This window comes from Mycteria americana, chromosome 4 (genome assembly GCF_035582795.1).
Source record: "Mycteria americana isolate JAX WOST 10 ecotype Jacksonville Zoo and Gardens chromosome 4, USCA_MyAme_1.0, whole genome shotgun sequence".
NCBI lineage: Eukaryota > Metazoa > Chordata > Aves > Ciconiiformes > Ciconiidae > Mycteria > Mycteria americana.
The window spans coordinates 37,919,535-37,947,444 of NC_134368.1; the positions used below are offsets into that span (position 1 = coordinate 37,919,535).

Below are 27,910 nucleotides of genomic sequence, written 5' to 3' on the forward strand. Positions count from 1 at the left end.
TCTTTGATGCTTAATTAGCTCCAATTAAAATAGACTACATTTAAGTAGTATATGTTGAAGTTTGAATGGTGCTCATCAAAATACAGTAAACGATAAAAAAACCTGCACTTACACCAAAATATATGTGCCCTTTTTATCTCCTTAAGACTTCCAAAGGGATTTGGGTTATGAATCACAAACATTCCCCTCAGCATTAGTCTTATGAGTCAGTAAGATAGTCATCATTAATCACTTCTCAAGCATTTTTAACAAGGTGGTTCCTGCTTGCTGCATGTTTTCATCCACATCAGTCATTTACATAGCATAAAAGGTGTGCCTAGCACTTTACAGAAAACTAAGACAAAAATCTTTGCTTTGTAGTGTTTACAGCTACAATAAGATCACACAAAACAAGAAAATATTCTCTTTGCAAGTGAAAAAAATAGAAGTTACAACTATGGCAAAGTAGCAAGTAATTTTTTTTTTTTCCCCATGGTACGGGATAAGTTTGCATTTTTGTATTTCTATATTATTTTTATACAGTTCCTACTTTTAATACTCACCATTTTAATTAGAAACCTATTTACACAATTCACTTAAGACTTTAATATCATTGTAACCATGAAAGCATTTTACGCCCTCCCCTTTCTCAGAGGAACGCACATCAATATTTTGCTGTTAGACTGTTTTGGGGGGGAGGCACCCCAGTTCTACACCGAACACTCACACCACTTGCATCAACATGTCTTTTAAGAAGCAGTAGCAGAGGTGCCAGAGTTGCTGTAATCCAAGTGGCTACTTAAAAGAAAAAAAAAATCTGGAAGTTAAATACATTTTCCACTCTTAAATAAATGACTGCCACATAGTTCATAATATTTAAGCAAAGAATAAGGAAGGTTTCATTTGTTCTTCCCGGAATGGTTTGTCAGTTGTCGTCTTTTCCTCTCCTCTATACACTGAAAAAACCTCATAATATAACTACGCCTGCACTCCATGGAAAAGCTGTATATGCTCACGCATATTTTTTCAAGGACTGCCAACTAGCCTACAGTCCTTTCACAGGTAAGGAACGTTTACATGTGTCTCTAATGCTTTTCTCCAAGTATTACAGCTGTTATTTTGGAGTTCAGTGCCATAAATTCATGTATCAGCCCATAAGACAGACCAGAGTTATGAAACAACTGCTGTGAAAACAATGCAATTAAGGACACAGTTTCAGAAGAGTACTGTTACAAGCTGTTTATTAGAACTTCACTTTGACAATAAATAAGGTATTTCCCAAGCAATCGAAATGTAATTATTTAGAAAGTTAAACAACTGAAGTTTTCACAATGCATTTTTTTTATATACATGATTTACTGTATTTTAAACACCAGTTCATCCGGAGCTGTACAACAGTAGGATGTCCATTTTTTAAATTCACACAGCAGGAGACTACCAAGACATATCTTTAATCTGGAAGCTGTGTGTGTAAAAATAATCCAAAAACCATATCGGCTTCAGGTTGGATAGTCAACTGTTACGAATGAATCTCTCTGTTCATTAGACTAGCCGTTGCCAAATTCAAATTCAGATGTACGGCTTACCCAGGAGAAAGAGTGCCTTTTAAATTTATGGTTTTAAAGAACTAGTAAGCCGCTCAATTCCAACAGTACAATGTAAACATTTGTAGTTTACTGTGCTACTGCACACCCAGTTCTGCCCTCAACACAAGGGGCACAGAACAAAATTCTGTAAAGGATGATAATTTTCAATGTTGTAAATATCAGTAATAGTTAAGTACAAACTTTGTACTTCAACTTACTGTTAATTATGAAAATGTCTTTTGGTTTTGGTCAAATGAATTAGTATTTCTTCACTTAAATACTCAAGACATTTAATATGCCTTAATAATACTTTTAAGAGTTTGACATTCAAAGTTAACTTCAAGAGAATGTTCCTATTAAATAAAGTACCAAGTTTTCCCCACATTTATTCCTTAAAGAAAGTCTAAGACAGACTAGGGTTTTTTTAAAACATTAGTTCTGCTAAGAGTTATAATTTAAAAATAAAATTTAATTCTTATGGTTTGATCAAAGCCATGTTTCCAAAGTGAGCTTTATATATTCTGTGCAACATCCCATTTTCTTTAAGTGCAGAGGTACAGGTCTAAGTTACGCAGCTGCAATCGAGTTATCATCTGCTTGACGACCCTGAGGCTTTAAGAAAAAGACAGAGAATTAAAAAAAAAAGGCAAAATACTAAGGCTGTTATGAAACTCACTTTGCAATACATTGTGTTGATCAATGTAGCTCTAGTACACAACTATGGCATTAAGCCTATCCTTACTTCTAACAGTTTCCAGTCGTAGCACAAACATGGAGGACATCCAACTGAAATTTCAGTTTGGCCCAGTGAGTACTTGGTAGAGGCCTCAGCTCCTTAGCTGCCCTGTTAAATGCCAAGAGCATCTCCATACACATTTGGACAGCTTAGCACAAGGCCTGGCTGATCAGAGTTCTGAGTATTACTGCAGTATAAAAAGCTGATAGTTATCAATGCATAAAACAGGAATGAGACTGACAGTTTCTTGGAGGAATTTTAAGGAGAATCACTAGAGATGGGAGATAGCAAGGAAGAAGTTTTAAGGAAGAAAAGGAATCCTTACAATAAGGTTTTTTCAGGTCCTGATAACTCCAAAGCAAAAGCAAAGAATTCTGAAGCCTGAGAGATTCCATAGGAGTGTTGAGAACACCACACTTTTGAGGAAAAAAGCCTTTTGTACTGACTTAGGACATCTTGACAACCAATCTAGAAGAGCCACTGATTGACAGCATATGTAAGAAGTTCTGCCTATCTCTTTTGGCTAAAACCAAACTGAAAGAACGCCAGACCTGTTTCCTGGAAACAGGATTACAGCTGTCTGAACAAGTCCATCTCAATTCATATAAACAAACTCTTCAGGCTCCTTGTTTGCTAAGAGTCTGACTTAAAAGTGAATACAACATTCTGGAGACAGCAGCAGTGGAATGAGAAAGCATTGTTTTGGGCAACTGGATTTAAATGATTCTTAAAAAGTCAAAAGAAACCTGTGATCCATTTTTCATGACATGATTGAATTGTCTTCAGTCATATCACTTAAGAAAAAAAATCTAGACTGAGTGATTCACTGAGAGGATGCGTTTTTAGAAGTTATCTAGGGAGGTGTGGGATGCTACAGTGTTTCTGAACCTAGTCATATGGGTTGTTCAAACACCTCTTTTCCAGCAATGCTACAAATTGTGACATTAAAGTATTTCATTACATTTAGCTCACTCCATTGTACTCAAAATACAGACAACTTTAAAACTCATTTTACAGAGTAAGACATGGAATAACAGACAGACTAAGCACATTCATCTAGTTCATCTAATTGTAACCAAATACCCATTCCACTTAAACAGATTTCCTAAGGATTTTGGTTGGAGACACCAATGCATAACCCAAGACTTTTCAAAGCCAATAAGTGTTACAAGCTGGCCATTTTAGTCTGCTTAGAAACACTCAGCTTTGAGCAGAGCTGGGGTGTTGGTACCCAAAAACTGAGCAGCCCCACAGGGAGCCTTTAAACACAAGGCACTTCTGTCTTACCTTTACAAAAATGTGTGTTGGTATGAATCGTCTGAGCAACTGATTAGTGAAGTTTGGGAATCGCATCAAGTTAACATGAAGAGATGGTAACTGTTGATATCCAGCCATCAGAGGATAGAAGTTATATAACATTTCCTGCTGTGTGCCAGGAAGGATTCTTAATCGGATCTTAAAAAAAGAAAAAGGAAAAAAGCCACAAACATAGATACGTTCTGTGACCAAAAGCAGTCCTCTGCTCACTTTCTATTTATACACTGTTTACTTTCTGAAGTTGGAAAGAATGCAACTACTTTCCTATTCTAGTTAAACTATTACTTCTATACTGAAGTTTACTTCTATACTGAAGCACCATGTTACCCATAAACAACATGACAAACAGCTCCTAGTCAGGCTTCCATTTAGCCCTTCTTTAAATGGAGTCTGCATCCATGCGTTCTTCCAGACATAATTTACCATACTTTAAACATCTAAAAAAAGGTGAGTTTGTCCTCTCTGCACATAACTAAGTCTAATCAATGTATTCTTCACTACCAGATAAGCCAGCAGGATCAGTAGATGTGACAATTTTGTACCTGTTTAAGGCCAGAGAACATGAAGGCATCACTGGGTTCCACTGACACCTCCACATCCTGGACTAAGTTGGTCTTATTTTGCAGGTGATATCTGACAGGTAGGGATTCTCGGACTCGACCAAATGATGGCAGATCTTTGGAAAGAAAGTAAGTAATCTCAAATACAAAATAGGTTTTAAAGTTTCATACATAAAAAATAAGTCTATCGCAAAGAGCGGTGAAAAGTTTCAAGAAAAAAACATACAATAGCTAGGTATCTAAAGCATTTCTGACAAGATTTTTCAGAAAAAAAGATTAAAGAACAGAACACAACTTCATTACAGCTTTTCAATAACACTTCTTCAACATCTAGTTACAAAACCCCCAACTGCTAACACTGTCCAGGAATGTTAGCTAGGAAGTCACTTTGGTTGCTGCTGGGTATTTTAGGCTTACCAAAACCTTATCAGATACTGTCAGGAAGCTCCTTCGAAACACAACAGGAAAGAATGGTGGAAGAATCTCAGTACAAATGAAACCAAACTGAGGAAAGCATAGGAATTCTGTGTGTTCAGTGAGCTCTCCATTCACCCTCTTGTGCAGGTGAAGTGCTAGAAGAGAAACAGTTCACCTGCCCACAAGCAGCTCCAATTCTCCAGGCTGTTTCTTTCCTGGGATGCAGCCAGGGCGTGGGTGAACGGAACAATGCTTGCCATAGGTGTCTAGAGAAACCTATTGGGAAGGCAGCATCAGAGGTAATTCTGGCCTCTGTGCTGCCATGTAACACAGGTCAATCCACTGACAGCTTTTAAGAGAATGCATTTGTGTAACTACCTTCCAGCTCTTCCCTTGAATTGAAGGGGGGAAGAGGGGCAAGGCTTGAGGCAGTCTAAACGATGATACAGTTTCTGTCACTAGCTCCATAATATCCAGCACCAGTTTTCTGTCTTTTGCTCCAGTAAATGCAAGCTCTGGATGCTGTAAAAACTCTGGCAGTCCTAAAAATTCTAATTGGGACACACATATATCTTGCCAAATTAATATTACCTGCATTAACGTGGAGGGGAATGCTCTCTACAATCACATGCGGTAGAGTGATGACTGTACTAACAACAGGTACACTTTCCACAGGTGAACTTCTGCAGGAAAAAGTCAAACGCACACCATGTTGAAAGTTATACAACATAAAGTATCAAGTGAGTACACCAAAAGAACATCACTTATATATGACTAAACTAAAATTATAGTAATTTCAGTGGTGGAAAGAAAAAACCCAAATCCTTATATTGGATTGCTTGAAGTGAGCAAAAAAAAAAGTGCCATAGCATGGAGATAAAATAGCAAAAGGCAAGTAAGAACACTAAACAGCTCTAAAACTAAATAAAAGCAAACTAGAAGAAAGATATACCTCAACATTTGTCTTGGAAAACCCACAATCTAGGGTGGGAAAACAGTTTTCCCGTTTAAAAAAAGTTTGTTTCTATTATCACAGAACTATTTCTTTGACTTGACTTCTCAAGTGAAGTATTTCATGACTGGAGAAAACAGGGAGTGGAAGGTGACAAAACAGCTTTGTAATTGACTTAAGATCTTACAAAGAAGGAGGCTTCATAGAATGTTAAAACCATAACCACATAATATTTATCTCTTAAGTGAGATATGTATTTATTCAAAAGTCTAACAAGCTAAGCAGTAATTAGTAAGGTCCAAAGTCTAGACAGTGCTTGCTACAGGAAGATCCAAAACCAAAAAAAGACAACCCCACCCCAAAAACCCACCAACAACTTGCCATAATCCCTAAAACCAAACCTACTTATTTCCACTCCCCATCCAGGCCAAGAGATACTTACCTCTTCCAGGAAATGATGTAACATCCAGTTGCCACTCCACTAGCATTAGTAACTGGAGGACATCGAAGGCAAAAGCACTCACTGGCACTCTCACCTGTCTGCAAAACAACTATCAGCAAAAGTTTGTTTAAAATCAAAGTGTTACTGCAGAAGGCACCAAGTCTAAAAATCCAATATGACACAAACACAAGTGTTCAGCCAGAAAGGCCTTAAGTGCTTTGCAAAGTATACCTACATAATACATAAATTCAATAAAGATTGTCAAGTATCCCAATACGTGAAAGGGTGACATATACAAATATATCACAATTTACTTTCTGAACAGCATTATGAGGTCTTTAATGTACACACAGAACAAGTCATTACAAATTTAGAGTTCATACACCAAAAAAGGCAAAATAACACCAATTCAAATTCTACACTTCTCCCATAGCAAATTCCAAGACATCAGCATAAGACGTCTCATGTTTTAAAATGAAAATGAGCATGGACATTTCTCCTCTCCTACCCAAATGGATGAGAGGTGAGGAAGAGAGGGAACACAAGAAAAATCTACTGGCTTTGAGTTTTCACTCTTTTCTTTCTTTTTTTTTTCCTCCACCTGACTGAACTAAAAAAAAAGTACCTTTTCACTTAGAGATTGATTTTAAAAAGTACTAAGAAAATAGATGTTTCAGTCATTCAAAATCAATCATTAATCTTTACTAAGTCCTACAAGGACAAAAAAAAAAAAAAAAAAAAATCAACCAAAAGGTGGACAGCTGAATAGCTGGTATCTGAGGGGCTTCATAACTCCTGGCAGTTAGCTCTTTAGGAGCATCAGCCAGAAGCCATGAAGCACAAGGTGCCAGAGCTGAAGATGAAATCTCATCATTTGAAGACTAAAGGACCTGGAAAATAATTGCTTTTTGCCAGGTAACACTTGAATCTACAGAGGAACTAGAGTCTTGCAAGCCCTTGATTACATGGGTGGACAGCTGCCCCACAATCAGGCAGCCATCCAGATCGCCTCATTTTATTCAAAGTTTTGATAGAATACACACATTTTCACATCTGACTCAGCAAATGCAGAGACAATGTTTTGTTGGAAGATTTTTGGATCAGCTCTACTGCTAAGTACTCCATTTATTTGACTTTAAAGCTAACATACTGCACTCTTAAAGGTTGAGATCTGCAAGATAATATTTTTACATTTAAGTAATAAGTTATTAAACTGTGTTAGTATAAAAAAAAAAGATGCTTACTTCTAACTGTTCTTTATAGCCTACCCTGTCTAGCTTCCCATTTTTCAGTTTCATGACCGCAATCATGGACATGGATCACTTTAGCCTTTGGATGCTGCCTCTATCACATGGTAAGTGTTTGCATTCCAGAAAGTATATGTAGCCCATAAACACTGGAAATATTGAGTATCTTTTCATATGGATATCTAAGAAGTTGCATATCAGAAGTACTTTCAGGTGCTTTCCCTTATGTGTGTTATATTTAGAATTTTGGTTACCATCTATTATTCAAGTCTATTTACTTGACTGAGTGAAGTAGAACTACATTTTGAAGTTCTGCTGTCTTAAGTTTTGTTCTGACAAGCAACTATAGTATTAAGCAGCTTTCTTCTAGAGTTTGATAAGCAAATGCTGTTTAAAGTGTCCCCCTTTCTTACTCCCAGCTTATGCAAAAAGCATCCTCCTGATAGAGAGCACAGTCTAAGAAAACTTACCATTCTCTACATAAGATTCCAGTTGATCTACTGGGGTCATGGAAGCTGACAGCTGTAGCTGGCTGGTTACAATAGTGAGAGGCCAAGGAGAGGCACTCAGGATGTCTGTCATCAGTAAAAATGGTATATCTGCAAATACTCTGTCCAAGTGCTCCATCTGTCAAGACAGACACAAGATCTGGCTATTTCTAACTAAACAGGGTGCAACTATTGAAAGTGGTGCAATTCCAAAGATATAAACTTTTCAGACACATACCTTTGTGGAGACAAATTTGACAGCAACATCAAAAGGAAATACTGTTTCTATGGTTACAGTTTCATCCTGTATAGGTAACAAAAGGGATGGGAAGAAGAGGGTAAAAAAAGTTATATTCAGTTTCAGATCTGGCTACTGATGTCAAAGGTTACTAATGTAAAGTTACTTTTAATCATGATTTTAACCAAGTCCTCCCCAGGGCAGAATGTATCTTTAAGATACTTAAGAATAAATATAGAAAACTTTTCTGATTGTATTTATGAAACTGCTCACCCTAAATTTGGCTACCATACTGCTGGTTTAGCATTTTTCTGTCTACTAGAAAGGCTTCTAAGTGACTTGGAATTACAGCCTTTAGATTGAGAATATTTCTTGCATTTCATGAATGTATCTCCAGCAATTGGTGCATCTTTACATCCTACCCGGTGACACTTGCAGAGGATTTCTTTCCCCTCAACGATAGTGTTGATTAAGTACGAAATGTAAACCAGAAACATTCTTGCGCCGACTGTTCCACAACGAATGTATATTGGCTTTTCCAGCTGCAAAATAAAGGAGACGGTATGAGCCAAGCTATACCTAAATTACATTAATTAGGCCTAGAGCTGTCCAAAACTTGTTAATCATCTTACTTTGTCCAAGAGGGCAATAGTAGAATAGGTATTATTTTGACCACAGAGAATCTCCTACAATGCATGATCTTAATCATGCAGTGAATTATTTTAATCAGAGTAGCACACCTCCAATTGCTTCGCTACTGATGCTCATCTGTTACTTAACAGTACATGAAAAGAACCATTACTGCGTAATATACAATATACTCAACTTCTAATTTACTAGTCACAATTTCAGCTTGGTGCAACATGTGCATATTTGATCCTCTACCATGTTGAATCACACTTGCTGACTATTATTATCTACTGTCCACTAGGCAGTGCATTTAATTAACAGTTGAGATTAGCCTCCTTATTTTATTTTTTATCTCCCAGCTGTATCATGAATCCCAGAATATACCTTATTCCCAAATTTAGTCCAAAAGGGGATCTAGCTAAAGAAATACTGAACTACAAGTAAACAATAGGTAAAATATGCCAGAAGTATTTCATTTATCAGTTCAGTTATCTGAAAGTAAACATAGGTCCTTCTATGAGAGTCTTTTATTAGTTGATCCCCATTTTCTTAAGTGTGATACAGAAAGAAGGTTTTAAGCCTTCACCTTTTCCCCTGGTTGCAAGTCTCCTACAGGGATATCAGGAAGCAGTGCAGGAAAGGAGTCATCACATGCATCTGTTCCATGAAGAGTCACCTGAGTTTTCTGAGTCAGGTTGGCATCTTGCCCTAGGATTAAAAACAGTGTTCATATCCACACAGACTTACATCACTGAAGCATGAAAGCAATAAGATATTAATCTCAAAGCAATGCATGAGGAATTAACATCGTTTGGTTGAGGGAATCTTTCAAAAGTACCAGCAGAGGGTAGAAAGGTGTTGAAAACACCTTAAGTTTTCTAAGTTGGAGAGATCACATCCTGCAAGGTTTGCATTTCATCTACTTAGGCCGGGGGGGGGGGGGGGGGGGGGGGGGGGGGAATCTCAAAAGTCAGAAATTATATTGCCATATACAAAACACAACATGATTACGTGATCCAAGTTTTTCTTGGTACGCTGTGTGAAGTAAAAAGGAAGTTTCACTGTTCTGTTTTCAAGAGCATGGCTTAATGATTTTACATCTTTTAAAATTTGTTCTTCCAAATACGTGTTGAAAATACGTAAAAACAAATGTATAGACGTTAAATGAAATCATTCTTCAGCAAGAGGTTGACTAGCATAATGGCATTACTGCAGTCATGTGGGATAATTTTCAAAGCAAAACAAGCCACATCTTGCCAAAGAGTTGCAACTGTGGAAAATATATCACCTTCTCTATAAACGAAATGTCAAATTTCAATTGTTCTTTTAATGTAAATCAGCAAGCCCACATTGACCTTGCACATCACATGTTAAGAGTCAAAATCAAGTGGGGGAAAAAATAAAAATCAAGACCAGCTATTAAACACTGCTTTAGGAGCCAAGTCCAAACATCCAATTAAATAAGTTTAAAGAACACTCCACTGACTTTAATGAACCATACAACTGTATAGGGAATGTGGTTCTATTTCAGAGTACACAGGACATATTGCAACCTATATGCTAGTGGCTTAAAAATATTTTTGCCTTTTAGGATAATTGCTACAAATAGGCATACTGAGTATAACATTTGGACTTCACATATTGAAAACTGTCAGCAATAACTACATACAGCTAACTAGGACTTAGACATACAATATTTGCATTTTCTCCTTTTCATTCGGAAGAATACTGTCTCAGTTCTCCACTGCTCCCCAGATTTCAAGTGGTTTAAAAACCAAACCATGTTGTCCAGGGTGGGGAAAAAAGGCGGGGGGGGTGGGGGGGGGGCGGGACACGACCCCACAATAACTATACTTAGAAAACATTTATCTAGCACTGTCTGATGCTTTCAACTCAGCAAAAAAGATGATCTATCTCTTGGGAAAAGAAAAAAAACAAACTTAGTTATGAGAAAATTAAATAAAAGGTTAGGAAGGAATACAAAAGCTCCCATGTTTTCTTACAAACTTGTGAAGACTTATCTTTTGAAAATACCCACATAAACACTATTGACAAGCAGTAGTTAAGATAACCATAACTGAATGAGTCTGTTAGCTCTTGTTCTTACCACTAGTATCTCATCATTCCTAACCTTCACTTTGGTTTGGCTCTTAATTACTGCAGGAGAGCCATTTACTATATTTCTCTGCATTGCATCAAGAACAAGGAGTCAATTAGGAGACTGCTGGATTAAAATAAAATAAGCCCAAATACCTGGCTTTAAACCTGCTGTAAGCTTAACATCTTTGGCCACTGTCTCCTCATGTGACTGGACTGTCACAATCAAACAATACATTTCATTAGTCAGGGCAGGAGGTTCATGACGGAGCTGAACAGAAATGTTCGGCACTCGAGAAATAATCCTTTAAGAAAAAAAGACTCAGTTATTGTATGTTTCTTAAATAACAAGTTTTTAAGCCTAAAGGAGATTAAAATAGCCTATTGTTTAAGAGAGTTCTGACAACTGGTGGCCTATTCGACTAGGAGATGCGAGATCCTGAAAAGCAACACGATGGGAACGACTCTATAAAACCAGTTTGGAACCCCAGTAATAAACATTGATGGTTCAGATGTTCTGCCAGGAAAGAAAAATGCACCCTGACCAACAGCAATTGGATTTAATTCTTTTGAATACATCTAAATTAGTGCTGAATTATTTTCCAATACAGTTTCTTAGGGATTCTTTGTTTGTGTGATGGCTTTTGTAAGAGAACAGTAACACCTCCTAGTTTGCACAAAAATCTGGGAAAAGTCTGCCTAGCAAAGTTAGGTGAAAGGGAGAACTAAAGCATACTTGGTATGCTCAGAGATAAGTGCAAGCTTTTTCTGTACTTCTAGCTATCTGGAGCCTCAAAAGTCCTAAAGAATTAAGATAGGTACCATCTTATCCCCAGTTAAGCAAAGACATATTAAAAAGCTCATATTAAAGAAATTCCAACAAGTCTTTCTTCTTCTTTTAGGCAGAGTGATCAGGACTTCGCAGGAGACTCACAATGATACATCATTTATATTTTCAAGTTTTTACTCACATAGTGCTTGCCTGAATAGTCAAACTGTCCCAGTGCACTTCATTATCTGGAAGCTTAGGTCTTCGCCTGAAGGAACGTGCTGCCTGCAATGCTTCTTGGGATGAAGCAGCATCTCCACCTCCTCCACGCCAGTTCAGAATCACACATCGGCCAGAGTCACTTCCCAGGATCAAATCCACAGAGGTGATCTGACAGACACAGATTTGAACACATACAGATAACTTTGTCTTTGGATCACCTACTGTAACAATATAGCTTTCCAACATACACATCTTTATTGTGCCTGTATATCACCAAGAAGCTCTGGCAGCTTTGCAGACTGAAGACACCTCACCACTCCAGGATTTCATTTAATGAAACAGTGGTGGGAAAAGTATCTGTGCTCATGTGTGTGCAGTGTAGTATTTTGTAGTTTCCTACCCTCCCATAGTGCTATACCACCCCTTCCCCCCCCTTTTTTTAGTGTATCACACATATTTAAAAAACAAAAACTAAAAACCCACAACTTGAAGCAATACTTAAGTTTTTGTGATAATTTTTTGCTTTGGTATTGTCAATAAAATTTTACTCTCACTTTTGGTACTTCGTTTCAAGAATTCAAACATTTAGAACTGCAGTGACATTCATAACTGGTGCCAGATTAGAGGCAGCTTTGTAGTTTTGAGTTGTTTGTAAGCATCAGTAAGAAAGGTGTAAAAGAAATTGACAAACCTCTATCTTCTTTCCTACATCTTCAGTTTTTGCAACAAATTTGAAAGTGAACTTTCTTGTTTTGCCAGGGACTAAGCACATTGTTCCTTGCGATGACTGTTCTAGAATATCACTTTTTTGATAGGCTTCTTCTACCACACAGTATTGGTTGTAATCCTACAGTGGAGGAATGGGGAAAAAAGTTGATAAATACAGACTTAAGACATCTTTAGAGAGTAACGGTAGTATAGCAAGTGTTAAGGCTCTGTGTTACTAGGTCAAACTATATGGGTTCTTGCTACTTTTCACACATAGAAGTTACATTTAGCAAGTAAGTACAATGCAATTCTTTGACACAAGATATCCATTATACTAATTAATGTAACTTTATGCAAGAACATCAAGAGAAGTAAGACATTAAAATGATCCTTCTGAAACTTTAGAGAGCTTCATAGAGAAACAAAGATATGATACACAAACTAATGAAACTGCATTTGGGAGTTCTATCTCCCACAGTATCAATATACTTGTCAAAAGTGATAGAGAATGCAAAAAAACCACCTCACACCTTTTGAACTTAAGTATTAACATAATTTTTTGAAAAGAACTTTTGAATTTTTTTTGTTTAAAAACACCAATAGATATTATTCCATTCTTATAATAAGTTTCTATCACTAGGTCAGAGATAGATAGAACATAGTTACCTGATTATTGAAACTGATGCAGAGCTTAGAAAACCTGATAGGATGAGGACAATCAGCTCTCAAGTATACATCAAACTGTACAGGAACATCAACATGAAAACTAGGAGCAAGAAATTTTGCTTTGCACTGCACTGGAATTAAAAAAAAAAAAAAAGGAAAAAATTAAACAAAAACCCCTCACAACCACAAAACCAAAGCGTAGGTGTTAAACACAAACTACAACATTAAATTCCAGAAGCACACTCTTGAAATAATTGTGGAAAGGACTGTTCTATGTATACTCTTAAAATTTTGGGTTGTATGTAAGTAGGACAAATTTGGCTACTAACACTGTCACAGAAAGCCACTTTTCAGCACTTGACTGAAACCTTTGCAGAGAAGAGAAGCAGATGTCCAGCAGAAAAAAAAAAAAATCCTGTACACTTAGATACACTTCTTTTGTAGGTAATGCTCACTCATGCCCCCTTTCTATGGGGAGTATTACTTTGCACACATTCTGCTCTCTTTCCCCAGAATCCTACTTCAAAGCACACCAGAGTGGCAGAAGTCTTTCCAGAAGCAAGGGTTTACTACTTCTACCATGTTTAAAGGTGTAGGTAGCCGCAGCTGGAAGTTCAGAGGTCCGTGTCCCGTGTCCCGTCCCCCCCCCCGAGACAATGCTCAAAGGATTCTTCCTTAGTAATCCATATTGGCGATAAGAGATCACTGGCTTCCCTCATGATTTCTTATCTTAGTGATTTAGATGAAGGACAGAGCAGTGCTGAAGAGCAGTTTTCAGTGTTGTTGGCTTTAATATACACTTTATATTTTTTTCCTAATTAGTTATTTTCAAGAGATAACTACATCGAAATTTATAATCTGGTGTAAATTTGCTTTCCTGCTTACCAAATGGTATAAAATCTTGGACTTCTATTGTAAAAACATTACTGCCTGCCAAGGAAACACGGTCAGCCCACAATTTTTGTGATGCTTTCACAGCAGCAGCGTCACAATCAGGTTCAGGATCAGGGCTTTCATTCTGTATCCAGACAGAAGATTACAAATAACAATAAAAGAAGGTTACCAAACACTGACCACTCTTAAGATTATTTAAAGGGGTAATAGGAGTTTTGCCACTCACCATTAGAACTTTTATCAGATTTTTTTCTATTCGAGATTTCTGATCTTCTTTAAGAGTAGATGCTAGCAAACAGAACAAAAATAAAGATTACAAGACAGAAGCAAGTCCTCTTAGGTTTTTTTTTTTTTTTTTAAACTTAAAAATAAATCTTTCCTTTAGATTGTATCTTTCAAAAAACACATTCTGGGGAAAAAAATTCTAACATCCATCTACCAGTAATGAACGATTCATTCAGTTTTCAGAGTTTTGCCCATTTTAAGTGTTTCCTTTTACTTCCACTGGAACCATGTAGAATATTTTTTTGCTAGACAAGCATTTCATAATTTATTGGAGGAAAAGCCCAAGAGAATAATGCCTATACTTTGTTATTTATGTTTAAAAACGGAAGACAGTAGAAACCAGGAAAGTCTGGGACATGCAAAAGGCAAGCTCAGATAATATTAGAAACAACAACTAGAGAAGGTGACAGGAAGAAAAAGAGGACTACTTGAAATAAGCACTCTTCTCTAGAGGACGAAGAAAGGTGGGTTTGTCTCATTGGGTATTCTGTAATACAAAGCAGACTAGCCTGGCTAGCTAACAGAAGATGCAAACCCATTTTTACCACACCTACCCTAATAGTGGTACTAGTTAGCAATTTGGGCCACAAAAGGATTATTTCTGCAGTGTCAAGTAACAGACATTATACAAAGCAGAGTGCTTGCATTATTACTGTGCAGCCACCTTATGTCACATTCTTTCCCTAAAACATACCACATGCGTATTTCACCAGCAGAGTTCTAGTAAAAAAAAAAAATAAATCTGAGAAGTGTATTTGGGATTTTAAAGTCCAGAAAAATGATGCTAGCTTTGTTACTTAGTAGGAAAAATGTTTTTCTCCTTTAGCTATATTACAGTTCTTCCCCCATCCCAAAGCTCAGGAAGTTTCTGTTACATTATTTGAACAGTCTCAAATGAAGTTGTGTGCCTCAGATATCCTGACACAGCCTATTTGAATACAATGAATTTTATAATAGAAAAGCAAGAAAATTCAAATTCCAGCATATGAGAGAGGTAGTAAAAATGCAGCACATGTGTACAGTTCTTTTGTAGTCAAATCATTTGAAGTACTGTAAGCACTGTCTGACAATGATTTGTTAGACTTCCAAAACACATATACTTTAATTTTTCTGTATAGACTGAGTACATTTCTTAGAAGAATACCTCTACCCAGTAGCTCTAAAGAGTACGTTATATAATCTTTCAGCTGGGCCATCAGATATGAACATTTGAGAGCTGTCGTCAATATGGAAGTGAGAAGAGTCCACCATCCTTCACTGCGATATTCACACATAACATAATCCAAAAGCCTGCAACACAGTAAAATTGAGAGAAAAACAAGTTATACACACCAATATTTTTTAGAAGCTTGCATTTATTTGGTATCATTAACACACAATTCATCTTCACTAATACAAATGCCAGATTAAAGTCAAGTCTACTGTTTACATATGGCAATGATTTATTGAAAACAGCATGAAATTATTGTAAAGAAACACTTTTATTTGATGAATTTTCTATTTCAGACTAGAACAATCTTCACGAGAACACAACAGGAACACTAACCTGTCTTCACATAAAGAACTAGAAAAACAGTAACTGGGCAGAAGAGTCTTAGTCCAGCACTGTGTTAAAAATATGCTTTACTATTGAGTATGCGGTGAGTTTTAAGAAAAACAAACCAAAACCCCACACTAAAGTCCCCTTCCAAACTGAAGAATTTTAATGTTCCTTAAGCCAAGACATTTCTTTTCCCTCCCACCTCCTATCCCCTGGTCCCTTCAAGGGTTTCAAAGATCTACAAACACCACATGCATCAATCTTTATCAGGCAAAACTGCACACCTTAATATGGTTTTAATACTGAGCAACGTTTGCTATTACTAGCAAAGCAGGGAAGTGAATTTTTTTTAAACTCTGTTCAACTGTTCAAGACAAGACTTTCTGCCTACTTCAGAAAAATCTACCTAAACATAAATAAGAAATGCTTGTTTGTGTAAAATTTAGGCTTGATACAAATTGATCTGCTTATCCTAGCCTATCTTCTCCTCCATGTAGCTTCCAGTAAGCTAGTAACAACAGTAAACACATCTCTCCTACCTCAAAAGTACTCCCTTTACAACATGTGATCTTTGAAACCTAATTAATGAAAACATTGTGGCGACTACTACTTAATATGACCTTGACTCTATTTCCCCTTAAAAATACAAAGTTAAGAAACGGCATAAGACACATCCTTCAGAAAAGATGGTAGCTATACCTCAGTACTAAGCTTTCCTAGCTCTGTAGTCATTAATAGCAGAAAACTGCACCAATAAAAATAATTCCTTTTGCCCATTCCCCAGTATATAAACAAAAATTAAATTCAGCTACACTTCCATATTTCTTGAATTTTGTGACTACAAAGTCTGTAATTAAATGTAACTATATTCTCACTGCAGTAGCAGGCAAGTTTCAGAAATCACTTCTGAGGGGGAGAGAGAGAGAGAGAGAGACAGACAGCACTCAGTCAGTGAGCTAGAAATAAATCGTATTTGCCCAATAAGGCAAATCCCCACAACAGCTTACAGCAGGAAGTTTTTCTACTCCAATTGACTCATCATATCTGTTTTGCTTTCTTTGATGTAAGCAGAGTTCGTAGACTCCAAAGTTTGTACTTGAATCAAATCCAGGTACTAGGAGCATCTTAGATGAGCTTCCAACATTATTCCATAGCAATAAGACATGGGGTCTTAGCGAAAAGAATAGCATGTGAAAGAAGCAATCATGGATGGTACTCACTTCAAAGCTTTGGCATAATCTTTAGCATAGTAATATTCTTCTCCCATTTGAACCACTGATGAAAAAAAAAGTATTGGATCAATACTGAAAGTCTTTGCAAAATTAGTTTTAAAAAATGCATCTGATTATCTATACTTACTCAAATGACTTTTCATCCTTGGACATTTGTATTTCTTGAACTGCGCGACAGCATTACTCAACAAAGTGATTATTAGCTCCTAACAGATAAAACCATTACTGATATAATTATATATGCAAACATTAGGATAATGTTAGAAAACAGGTTTGTGGGGTTTTTGGGGGTTTTTTTTTTGTTTTTGTTTTTTTTTTGTGTTTTTTTTTTTAGAATAAAACTTACCGAATGAAGGACGTTTTTCTCTTTCAGCTGTAGGGATAAAATCCCCATCTTCTCCTTTTCAGGATCAGAAAGATCAAAGCCTGCATAAGACAATGAAAAATCCATGAAATTGGAATTTTGTCCAGACCCAAAGGAAACTATTTATGTGGTGAGCTATATGCAATGCAAGCTCCAACTCAGGCATGCTCAAACAAACATTCTTTTGCCTAGGAGGCGCATAAATAGCTTTAAGAACTTCCCTTCTGTATTCTAGAAGGGAAGTTCTGGAACAAATATCTTGCCTTTGGTTTAAAAGTTATCTGAAGCTACCCAAAAATAGCAAATACAGTAAGACAACCTAGTCTTTAGACTGCATCTATGAAAGTTTAAAGCGCATATGTTAAGACAAATTTGTAGCCCTTTTCCTATTGGATCTCAAGTAAGGATTCAAGCTTATGTTTCTCTAGCACTAGAGAACGCCAACACATGAAGTACTGTATAGGGCTTTAAAAGACTATAAACTCTTGCTGGAACCAAAAAACCTGAATATATTAACAGGTAAAGTTTCTCTTCATCTTAAACTGTTTAACCTTGGCAGTAGATTCTAACTAATTTTAAAATAGTAACACTTGAAGATAAAAGAGGTTAGACAGTACTGTATTTACAGTAAATGAAATAAAGTCTTTTAAAGAGGGCAGTGATAAAATGGCAAAGCCCAAACGATATGCAGAGAAAAAATACGAGACCAAACAGAGAGGGAGAAAGGGAAGTAAAACCACAGTCAACAACAAAGATCTCAGAACTGCATGTGTATTCATACATAGCTCAAAACTGTACATTCAAAGTCTGAATTTCTGAGAAAACATCCTCCTTAATAGGAAAACCACAAATTCCTTTCTTAGATTAAAATCTAGTCACTGCATCCTCTCAATCCATTTTGAAATCCAAAAAGCTTTTTCACTAAAAAGTGTCATGAGTTCCTGCCTACAGTTGACAAGATACAGTATGGATGGCAGGATGAATTTATAACAATTGCATTCAGGGACATCGTTACTTCTGCTGCATCCAGTTCTCCAACTTATCTTCCCAGGAATAATGCATTTCACCGCAGTCAGGCATTTCTGCAGCACACTGATTACAGGTAGCTTAGGCAGCAATAGAAACAAAGCAGCAGCAGAGCTTCAGTATGGCCTACGCAACTTTGCTGAAGACCTGACCCTGCATAAACTTGAGGTTCCTTTTTCTATTTGTTATAGACATCAAACACACTTCCTACACTTCCAACTGACACCCATTCAAGTCTTTCCACTAACTAACAAGAGTAAGGTCCCAGTCCTGCACCTCCTGGTTCTGTAGAAAAGTGTTTACATGCTTATGCCCACTAAATCAGCTGGCAGGATCAGCAACAAAAGAAGTTTCTCTGAACTCCACAGATACAAGACACAGAAACGTACTTAATACTCCCTGCCGCCACGGTCTTTGCCCATAGAAGTCAAGCACTCCAGTTTGTGTTTCCAGGGGATCCGGATTGGGATATATCACAGAGGACTGTAAATTCAGCAAATATAGTCATAAAAAAGGGTTCATGTTTCATTTGAAAGCATTAAAAATGATCTGATGCTCCAATACACATGCACTTAAAAAGAAGACGTTTGCTTTAAAACATACAACCTTTCCAGCCACTTGTATAAAAATAGTACTTCAGGAAACCCAAACATTTAAATACTTCTCATTAATTCAGTCTGACATTCTACTTCATTCACCTTCATTCATCTCTAATATTGTTAAAGAATAACTGGGTAATCCTTTTTAAAATTAGTTCCTAACAAGATAATCCAAGAACAACAAATAAATAGCACCAATAGGAACAAAGAAATTTTTAAGTAATCAGGATATATCAGCTGGAGAGTAGCTACATATAATTAGTTGTATGTTTAGTCAACTGCAGAGATTAATTTGCTATGCAACCCTTTCTGCCAGGCAAGTGTCAAAAAACCCTCCAAAATAACAACCACCACCCCACCCCCACGCTCTAATACTAATGCTCTTGTTTCTCTGCTTTCTGTAAGTCACCAGATACAGTGCATGTGTAGAGAAATATACTGGAAAAACAAACCAGAAAGTTTTCAAGTATCCAGAGATGTAGAAAGTATACTTTTTTTGGTAAGTATTTTAAAAACATGTCAGAATTATAAATAATAAGTGCTATTTGTAATAAAATAAACACTAACACATTTATTCTGGAGTAACCTTTCCCATACATAACAAATATTTCTAATGTTAGTAAGCATCAGAAAAACAAAATATCCTTTCCTTGGATTTCATTTACACATATTATAGATTATTCCACTACCATGTGAAACTAAAACATTAGCTAATATACTATCTGGTTACTTGCAAAGCATTTTCTCCCCTCCCAACTTACATCATGGTTACAAAGCATACTTGCTAGTTGTTTCCGTTCCTGTGCATAGTAGGCTGCCTGCTGGTAATAGAAACCTGGATTCTGAGTTTGAATCGCTGTCAATCCCAGCTTAATTGCTTCATCAAATAAGTCACCAAAAGCCTGAAACCTATTAAAAAAAATTCATAACCAAGATTATGTACAGAACAGCAATTTGAACTGAAACGTACATTTCAATTAAAAAGTTCTGGTTAGTCTTAAGACTGAAGATACTTCTCTGAACTTTTCCATCTAAGTTCTATGGCTGCATTTGTGTCATATCCTGTTCATTCCCAGAGAAAAGTGGTCAATAATCAATGCAAAACAGAATGACAGCATACAGTTTTTATGATCTAGTGTATCTCTTTCATAGATAAAGAGCTCAGAATTTGCATCTTGCCTAGACAACTAAAACAGTGAACTTCACAAGGTTATATAGGAACTAAACCAGAAACATTACTAAGCAAAAACATACTGTTTAGACATCCAGGCAGCATGCTCAAATGCCAGTTCTGCACTTCCTATTTTTTTCTTGCACAAGTCAATATGTTTCCTGAACTGAGCAATTGCATCCAGTGGAGTATTATGCTGAAAACAGAGGCGACAGATCTAGAAGAAATCAAAATAAGAGGAAAAATAACTGTGTTAGGCTGCTAAAGATTAGCTTTAAAAAAAAAAAAAACCCAACCCAAAACGCCACCCATAAGAAAACCCAAACAAACTAATTTTACATATTTCTGAAGAGCTCAAATACCATAGAAAACAGAGGGAGAAAAATAGATGTAAACCATAACGTACTACAGCTGAAACCATGTGGTTCTCTGTTTCATCTAGTGTTATATTTCTTCCCCTTCTCCCTCAAATCATCAATGGAAGAGTGCATAACTCACAGCCAAATTCAAGATGGAACTGCAGAGCCACTAGGAAGATCATTACCTTTGAAGCCTGCAGTCTGCTAATGGAATTTGATGGAATCCAACTCCAGGATTGTTGTTAATGGTGGGATAGGGGTTTTTTTCCTACCTAAAAGCCCCCAAAATAACACAAAAGTATGGTCTGATTCTTAAAGAGTTACTTTCTTCCTCCTAACATGTGGTAACTGAACTATACTGGCTTAAGCTTTGCAAGAAGATAAAAATATTCAAGGAACAAGCAACTCTTGGTTTCATTCCATCTGCAGAGTGAGAGTTAAAGGAAGTCTAGTCTTTCAGATGCCTGCATCTCAAATGAACTCCAATCCTTCAATATGCTCCCGAACTTCAGCTAAGGATCTTTCTTTTGTGTGGAATTCAGAAGTCTTTGCAAGTCTGAGTGTAATTGGTATTTCACTGATAGCTGTTTCTAATCCATCTCCTTAAAAGCAATATAAAATGGAACTTTTAAACCTTTATGCGTTAAAGATGCATCAACTTTTTTTTTTTTAAGTAAAGGTTGTCAAAGATTAGAAGTACACTTGTTACCTTGTAGTTTATAAATCCTGCCATGGTCTTGATTTCCAGCATGTTTGTTTCATGAGCCCTCAATTCATGCACAAGATTATAGGCAGTTCTGTAATTTCTAAGCAGGAATACTTAAATTAGAGTTAAGTTGTACAAGATAATAAAATTTAAGAACAGGATTGCCGACAGCAGAAAACAGCCTTTGAATCAGAGTGTTCTTCCCAGTGAAGAACTTGCCCCTTACATAGATGTTTAAATAATTTTGCATTTGGGAAAATATTTATCATAGTCTATGGCTTAGCAGTAATTTGGGGTAGAGAGGGTGGGGGAAGATTACATGCATCTTACTTGAGAGCATTCTGTGTATCCTGTTTCAGCTCACTGAAGAACGCTATTTTGAACTGGTGTCTAACAAATAAAAGCTGCAAAACACAACCAGCGTACATCATTCACAAACATCTGAACGTACCTGTTACCTACAAAGCAGATACAGGTGATAATTTCAGAGGTTTACATAATATAGCAGTTGACTTGAAAAACTGACTATGCAACTGTTTCCTAATAGTGTTCTCTGCCACCATGATGCAGCAGTGATCTTTCAACAGATTTAATCTGTTCCAAGCCTTTCACCCTGGAACAGGAGAGGGGCTTTGTAACACCCCAAAATCTCTACACCAACAGTGTTGATTGATTGTTTGGAGCTCACCACTTGGATCCCAGCTTCTAAGAGAGGGAAGCTGGCAATCACAACAGAACGTTGTTGTGTCTAAGCAGATATTTAAAAATCTGAAAAGCAAAAGCTAAAAGCCAAATCAAGGGCAAGTTTAAGTTCTGAGCTTCTAAGGGAAGCACTTCCCACAACTTAAGATACTACATTCAAATAGGTTAACCCATATAGAAAATTTAATTTTTTTTTTTTAATCAGAGAACTTCATTTTTGGGCTGTGGCTCTTCCTCTAAGGAAGATGTGAGGAAGACAAATAAACACAAGAACAAAACCAATGAAAATCAAAGTTTAAGTTGCAGAAAATAAAATTAGATTTACTATCTATACTGAGGGAAGGCATCTCAAGTTGGAAGGGGGAGGATTAAGAACTTTTCAGCAACAAACAACCCTTATTTTCATGTTTTAACATGCACTATAACTTGCACGGTATTTCAAAAATAGGGTAACATTACCTGATGAGTGGTTTTGTTCAAGAATTCCTTATGAGATTTAACTCTTCGTATTTCTGTATAATAGTAAGTTTGTGCATGCTCATAGAAAGCATTTTCCAACCTGCAACAAAGTTGCTCATAAGTTTCACTAAGTTTTTCCCACACACAAAGAATCTGAAGAACTTCAGAATAAGTTACTTTTAACCATGCTTATTTTAAGGTTGGCAAAAAAAGCTTGAGGTATTACTAAACTCTTTAAGTTGTCACACAGGGCAAGAGTTTGCAGACAAAAATTCTTCACACAAAGCCTTACACAGGGTAAGGCTACTCACAAAGCCTACTAGCACAAAGTAGCTAGTAGGTTCATAAGCCTTATGGATTGATTTCTCATACAACAATCTCTAGTATTTAATGTGAGAAAATCCGAGGATAAGCTGTTAGGATTTTGCAAGGCAACAGAAAGTGGAGAGACACCTCAGTCAAAACAAGCAAATTTTGCAGAGGCTCCTGGGATAAGTCTGAACAGGTCAAGATCTTATTTGCTGGACTGTGGGGGGAGGAGTGGGAAGGAAAAAATAGCAGTAAGTAAAATTATGAGGGCACAGACTAGGTTTCATCATTCTGTCCAAACATCAACAGCTACCTGGGTTGCAGAGGTAACAGTTGAACTTGTGTTTGCAAGATAAATAGCCCAATGCCAAGTCACAGGAGGAGAAGAGAAAGACAAAGAGGCCCAGAACACTGAATACAGTATGAGGCTGAGGAAGATCTAAGAAGCATATGCTGTATGATCAAATTGTAAGGAGTAAAATCAACTAGAACAAGACCAGAATCCAGGAGAGGAATACATTCAACAGCGCTGACACACATAAGAAATAAAAGGATGAAGTACCAGTTCTGTCATTTGGCAAAGAAGGGATCATTGCAGAATTTGACTAAGGCAGATCACAACTTGTGTTCTGCTTGCCACAGAAAAGAGAGGATGGCAATGAAAACAACAGGACAGACCAATAGACAGCAATTGTTAACTATGAGTTCAGTCACAAAAGGAAGACAAGACAAATTAAGTCTACCTATTATACTTATTTTAGCAGTATATTGCAGCTGTATAAGAAAAGACAAACCAGTCTGAGAGGTAAAAAAAAAAGTTTACTCTTTTACTACCATGAAATCTCAATTAAAAATGTCAAAACAAAAAGATTAATACCAGGAATTCTGACATGATTATATGCTCAAATATATTTTTTAAATGTGCATGAAGAGCTATTAATCCCTACTGATATAGCCTTACCTTCACAAACTTGGAGACAGTTGCAAATAGGGTATTAAAATGCAACTATATACAGTTCGCAAAGGTTTACTACATGCTAACTAGCATAAGCATTCCCTCTTTCACACTGAGCAAAATACGAAAAACTAGAAGTAACAGTTACTTTATTTTGATCAATTCTAGTAGCTGTTTATGAGCAGCATGGATACAACAGCACTGATTTACGTCGAGAACTTTACTGTTTATATATAAATATGAGGGTGAGAGAAGGAAGAATCAGTCTTTCAGACCATGACCCTTCCTCTCCCTAAGCATATCTGGAAAAATTAAAACTGGTTTTAATAAACCATGATTTGCCTTAGTTTGAGCCTTTCTTTTTAGGTCTACACAAGACTGACTTCCTTTCCCTGTTCTGTTTTTGAACGGCCTTCATGATTTATTTGAAGCTGTATTCCCTGTAAATATCAAAATAGAAAGCATAAGAAACATAAAAAATGACAAAGACATAGTATTTGCAACCAGGTAAATGCCACTTAGCATAAATAGAAAGATACCTATACAGCCAGAAAGAGGTGTGTGGGTGTGTGTGAAGTAAAAACCTGCTAATACACAGTTACACCTAACAAAACATTTGTAGGGGAAATTATTTAGAACCAGCAGGGCCAAACACTGCAGAGGTAGAAAAGCCCACTTTGCCTCTACTCGACTTGAGGAAGAGAATGTCTTGGGATATCTAATAATGTTTCTTCAAAAGCAACATGTCGAAGTCATTACTCAGCCTCACAGAGAAAAGGGAGCTGTGCGGAATTCTTCAGGTTGCAGAATAACCTGAAGAATTCCAGTGAACTGATAAAACATTCACTGCTGGTCTACAATCAGCATGCTACATCATAGTCCTTCCAACCTATCAACTCTCTCAACAGCAAAACAGAGCAAAACAGTGTTTTACAGTCACTTACCTTATAATATAACCAACAAGATGATCAGTGTGTGGAAGTACAAAGAGGGATTTTCCAGAAAGGTCACAAGCATTGCATAAAGCTGCTGCCCTCTCTGATGCAATAACATCTTCCCCTAGTGAAGTCAAGGAAAGCACAAGTAAGCAGCATGCAGTGCTGCAATATCAAACTAACTCTAAAAGCTTGACCAGTACAAGGATTGGAAAAATCTAAATACACATAAAACTGAGACCACATTCTTTCTTACTTCTTTCAGAGTACTATGTGCTTCATCCAGCAGAACACATTGCAGAAACTTTCTAGGAGTGGCTTAGCTAGCAACAAGGTAGAAGTATGACATACATTTTTCATTTCTCTCACAGAATTAAATATCCTGTGTGTTGAAAACTACAATAACATCCAGAAAAGACAAACATACATAGCGGGGGGGGGGGGGGGGAAGGTTTGCCAGACACTAGAAAATACGCAGCTACAGCTGAAGTAGCAGCTCTACAGAAATACAAGGTTAAAACATACCACGTTCCACTCGACTCCAAAACTTTATTGATTAAAACTGAGTTAAACTACAAGGCTTCTGTAGGTACCAAATACCCTTCCTCTAAGTTCTCATTGCTTTTATAGCTTTTCTTGATCTCAAGCAAGGTTTAAAATACAACTTACTTACAAGGAGGCATGTCACATGTATTATACTAACATACCATTTTTTTGATACTGTGTATCAAAAGATGGTCTTGGATTTAAGAGGAAGAAGTTAAGGATAAAAGAATCAAATGTTTAGGGTCAACTGCCCTGAGCACTCTTTCCATTTGTATACCTTCCTGCAGCCACAATGCACATCATGTATGTAGATGACATTATATTAAGAACTGCAGATAAGGTCACAAATGATAGTCAGCTCAGTCTGTCTGGCCCTCTGGAAAATGAGATCATCACAACAGTGTACAGAGTTTTCTAGTACCTGGAGGTAATGGTGTTTTTTTCTGAATCAAAACCACAGCAACTTTTGTATTTCTTCCCTGCAAACTTTGCCTAAAATAAAAACAACAGGGCACAGTGTCAAGGTTTCACTTCTTATTTGTGAATAACCAGAACAAAATGATATTTCAGTCTAGATAGAAGCATTGAAAGAATCCTATATAAGATATAAAACCAAACACAACAACATGCTGCATCATCCACAGAACACTGTGTTCTCTTCTTTGTTCATATGGGACAGAATAATTGTGCCGAGTTTAGCAGGCAAAATTTAAGGGGCTGTTTTTACTTAAATGACTTTTAAAAATAAACCGTTTTAAAAAAAAAGTTTCTTTACTGTCAGTTGTACTTCAAAAAGCAAAGTTCAAGTTCCCCTTAATTTGTGTCTAAGAAAAAAATAATATATTTATATATCTTAGAACACAAAAAGGATTCTGCAATTCATGTTTACCATTAGCTTGTAGTACATTAGGAACCAAGTGAAAAAAACTCTACCTGACAATTTCAACTCGAGTAGCACATTCCGACTGTTTTTCTTTCCATTGCGGCTCATCCCAGTCTAGTTCATAGAACACCACAACAAGTGCTGGAACCAAATTCAGGTGTTTGTTCATCCAACCAGTCTTCAGGATTCCTTTTGGAATATACCATTCATAGGATGTCCTCTGAAAATATTGAGGTTATTAAAGCAAGCTACGAAATCCATTTACCAGCCTCTTAGTATAGCAGGAGAAGAGGAATTGCCTCTACATTCTTATCACTTGTGGATATGTTTGTCATCTTTCCTTTATCATTCTTGCCCTCAAGCCCTTGCTCCCTATCGAGTAAGACATACGCCTCACTCCCTGGCATCAAGGCCTGATGCCCGAGATATCAGCAACAAAGAACAGCAGATTCCAGCTAGACTGGAGAAAAAGGTCAAGTTCAGAAGCATGTTTCACATGCCTTCCTGAAAAATTAGAATTATTTTAAAAGGGGGCTTTTGAGGGGCTCTCCAACAGAGCTAGGAGAAATCATTAAGGATTCTTGTTCCTTGCCAGCATCACAGAATTATGTAGTTTTCCAAGGGTTAAACCCATTGACATTGCTTCCTAACTGCCACTGCAAAGCAGAAAGTAGAGCAGAGATATTCTTTCTGCTGCATTTCACTTAATTAAAGGCTTTACATTTTTTTCAGAATACACCAATTTCAAATACCTAGCTTCTCCAGAGTTAAACTTGGGGTTTCATTAAAGCTCAAATTTTACAAACATACCTTAATGCTAAGTAAATGAACAGCAAGTACCTTAAAAAGCAGTTATATTGGCTTTCTCTGCTTCTTGCTAATGAGCTAAGGCACCCTGGTTTCCTATGCATCCACAGCACTCACCACAAAGCCCTCGGCTTCCCCTTAGCCCTGACAATTTTTCTCAGACCTCAAGCTCCCACTCTTCCCCTCCAACAGCGGGGGAAGAGACAGCAGACGCCCGGCTGAGCGGTAAATACTGCGAGTGCTGCTCAGCTGCCTGTAAACCAGGCAGATCAGACCAGCCCCTTGCTACGGCCCCTGCCCTCAGGGAGCCACCAGCTCCCGCACCACCCCCACCCCCCCACCCAGCCGCTGGCTTTTGCTACACGGGCAGAGGCTTGAACCCCGTGAGGGGCCGGGCCCGCCAGGACGGGGAGCAGCCGGGGCACACACCGGTCCCTACCTTCGTCCTGCACTTGGGATACTCGTGGTCGCCGGGGAGCACTTTGAAGGAGATGGGGACGCGGTCGGCTCTCCGGTTGGCGCAGAAGGCGTCCCACACGGCCCGGTGCACGGCGTTGTACACCACATCCAAGCCGGTGAGGGTGACAAACGCCATGGGCCGGCAGCACAGCTCCACGGGGAAATCCCACTGGGTCGGGGTCATCCTGCCCCCGGGCAGGCGGCCTGCGAGGCAGCAGGAGAGCGGCTCTCAGCGCAGCGCCTTCGCGGCCCAGGCCGGACGCTCCTCCTCGGCCCCAGCTGCAGGAGCTCCCTGCCGCCCCGCCAGGCCCTGACACGGCGTCGGGCCCGTCCCCCCCCGGGCCGCCGGTCACCGCCGCAGGCTGGAGCTCAGCGCCGGGCAGCACCAGCCGGGAGCGGCGGCGGGTCACGGGAGGCGTCGGCGAGCGGGGCGAGGGAGGACCGCCGCCTCAGGAAGCGAGCGCCGGGCATCGGAAGGGCAGCAGAAGCCACCAATCGGCGCCTCCGCTCCACCGCCGGGCCAGTCAGAGACCGCCCGCACTTCTACGTCACTGGCGAGGGAGCCAGTTAGCTAAAGAAGGAAGAGAGACCAGCGGAACCGACCAATGGGAAGACAGGGAGGAGG

At 37.9% G+C, this 27,910-nt stretch overlaps 1 protein-coding gene across 1 annotated transcript; it reads right to left on the bottom strand.

Moving 5' to 3' along the window:
- Positions 1 to 1,194: 1,194 nt before the first annotated feature.
- On the bottom strand, positions 1,195 to 27,771 carry TRAPPC11 (trafficking protein particle complex subunit 11). The gene is made up of 29 exons (XM_075500240.1): positions 27,266 to 27,771; positions 26,070 to 26,239; positions 25,558 to 25,628; positions 24,600 to 24,714; positions 22,392 to 22,491; positions 21,561 to 21,634; positions 21,234 to 21,330; positions 20,249 to 20,382; positions 19,756 to 19,903; positions 18,785 to 18,878; positions 17,352 to 17,431; positions 17,133 to 17,211; positions 16,994 to 17,048; positions 15,378 to 15,523; positions 14,175 to 14,236; positions 13,940 to 14,072; positions 13,055 to 13,185; positions 12,372 to 12,527; positions 11,661 to 11,848; positions 10,846 to 10,994; positions 9,179 to 9,300; positions 8,385 to 8,504; positions 7,963 to 8,028; positions 7,707 to 7,863; positions 5,990 to 6,098; positions 5,187 to 5,278; positions 4,161 to 4,294; positions 3,589 to 3,756; positions 1,195 to 2,177 (listed from the first exon to the last, which is right to left on the bottom strand). The coding sequence occupies exons 1-29, from the start codon at positions 27,467 to 27,469 to the stop codon at positions 2,133 to 2,135; spliced, it is 3,399 nt and encodes a 1,132-aa protein (XP_075356355.1). The 5' UTR covers positions 27,470 to 27,771; the 3' UTR covers positions 1,195 to 2,132.
- Positions 27,772 to 27,910: the final 139 nt, after the last annotated feature.

What these genes read in the sequence shown, in the direction of transcription:
- TRAPPC11 (XM_075500240.1), bottom strand. Translation starts at nt 27,469, where the DNA reads ATGACCCCGACCCAGTGGGATTTCCCCGTGGAGCTGTGCTGCCGGCCC. An exon ending in GTGGCGGCAGGGAGTATTAA is followed by an intron (nt 17,432 to 18,784) that starts GTACGTTTCTGT and finishes TGTCTTATGCAG; the next exon opens with GCTTTGATCTTTCTGATCCT. An exon ending in ATGTAGGAAAGAAGATAGAG is followed by an intron (nt 11,849 to 12,371) that starts GTTTGTCAATTT and finishes TGTGTCTGTCAG; the next exon opens with ATCACCTCTGTGGATTTGAT.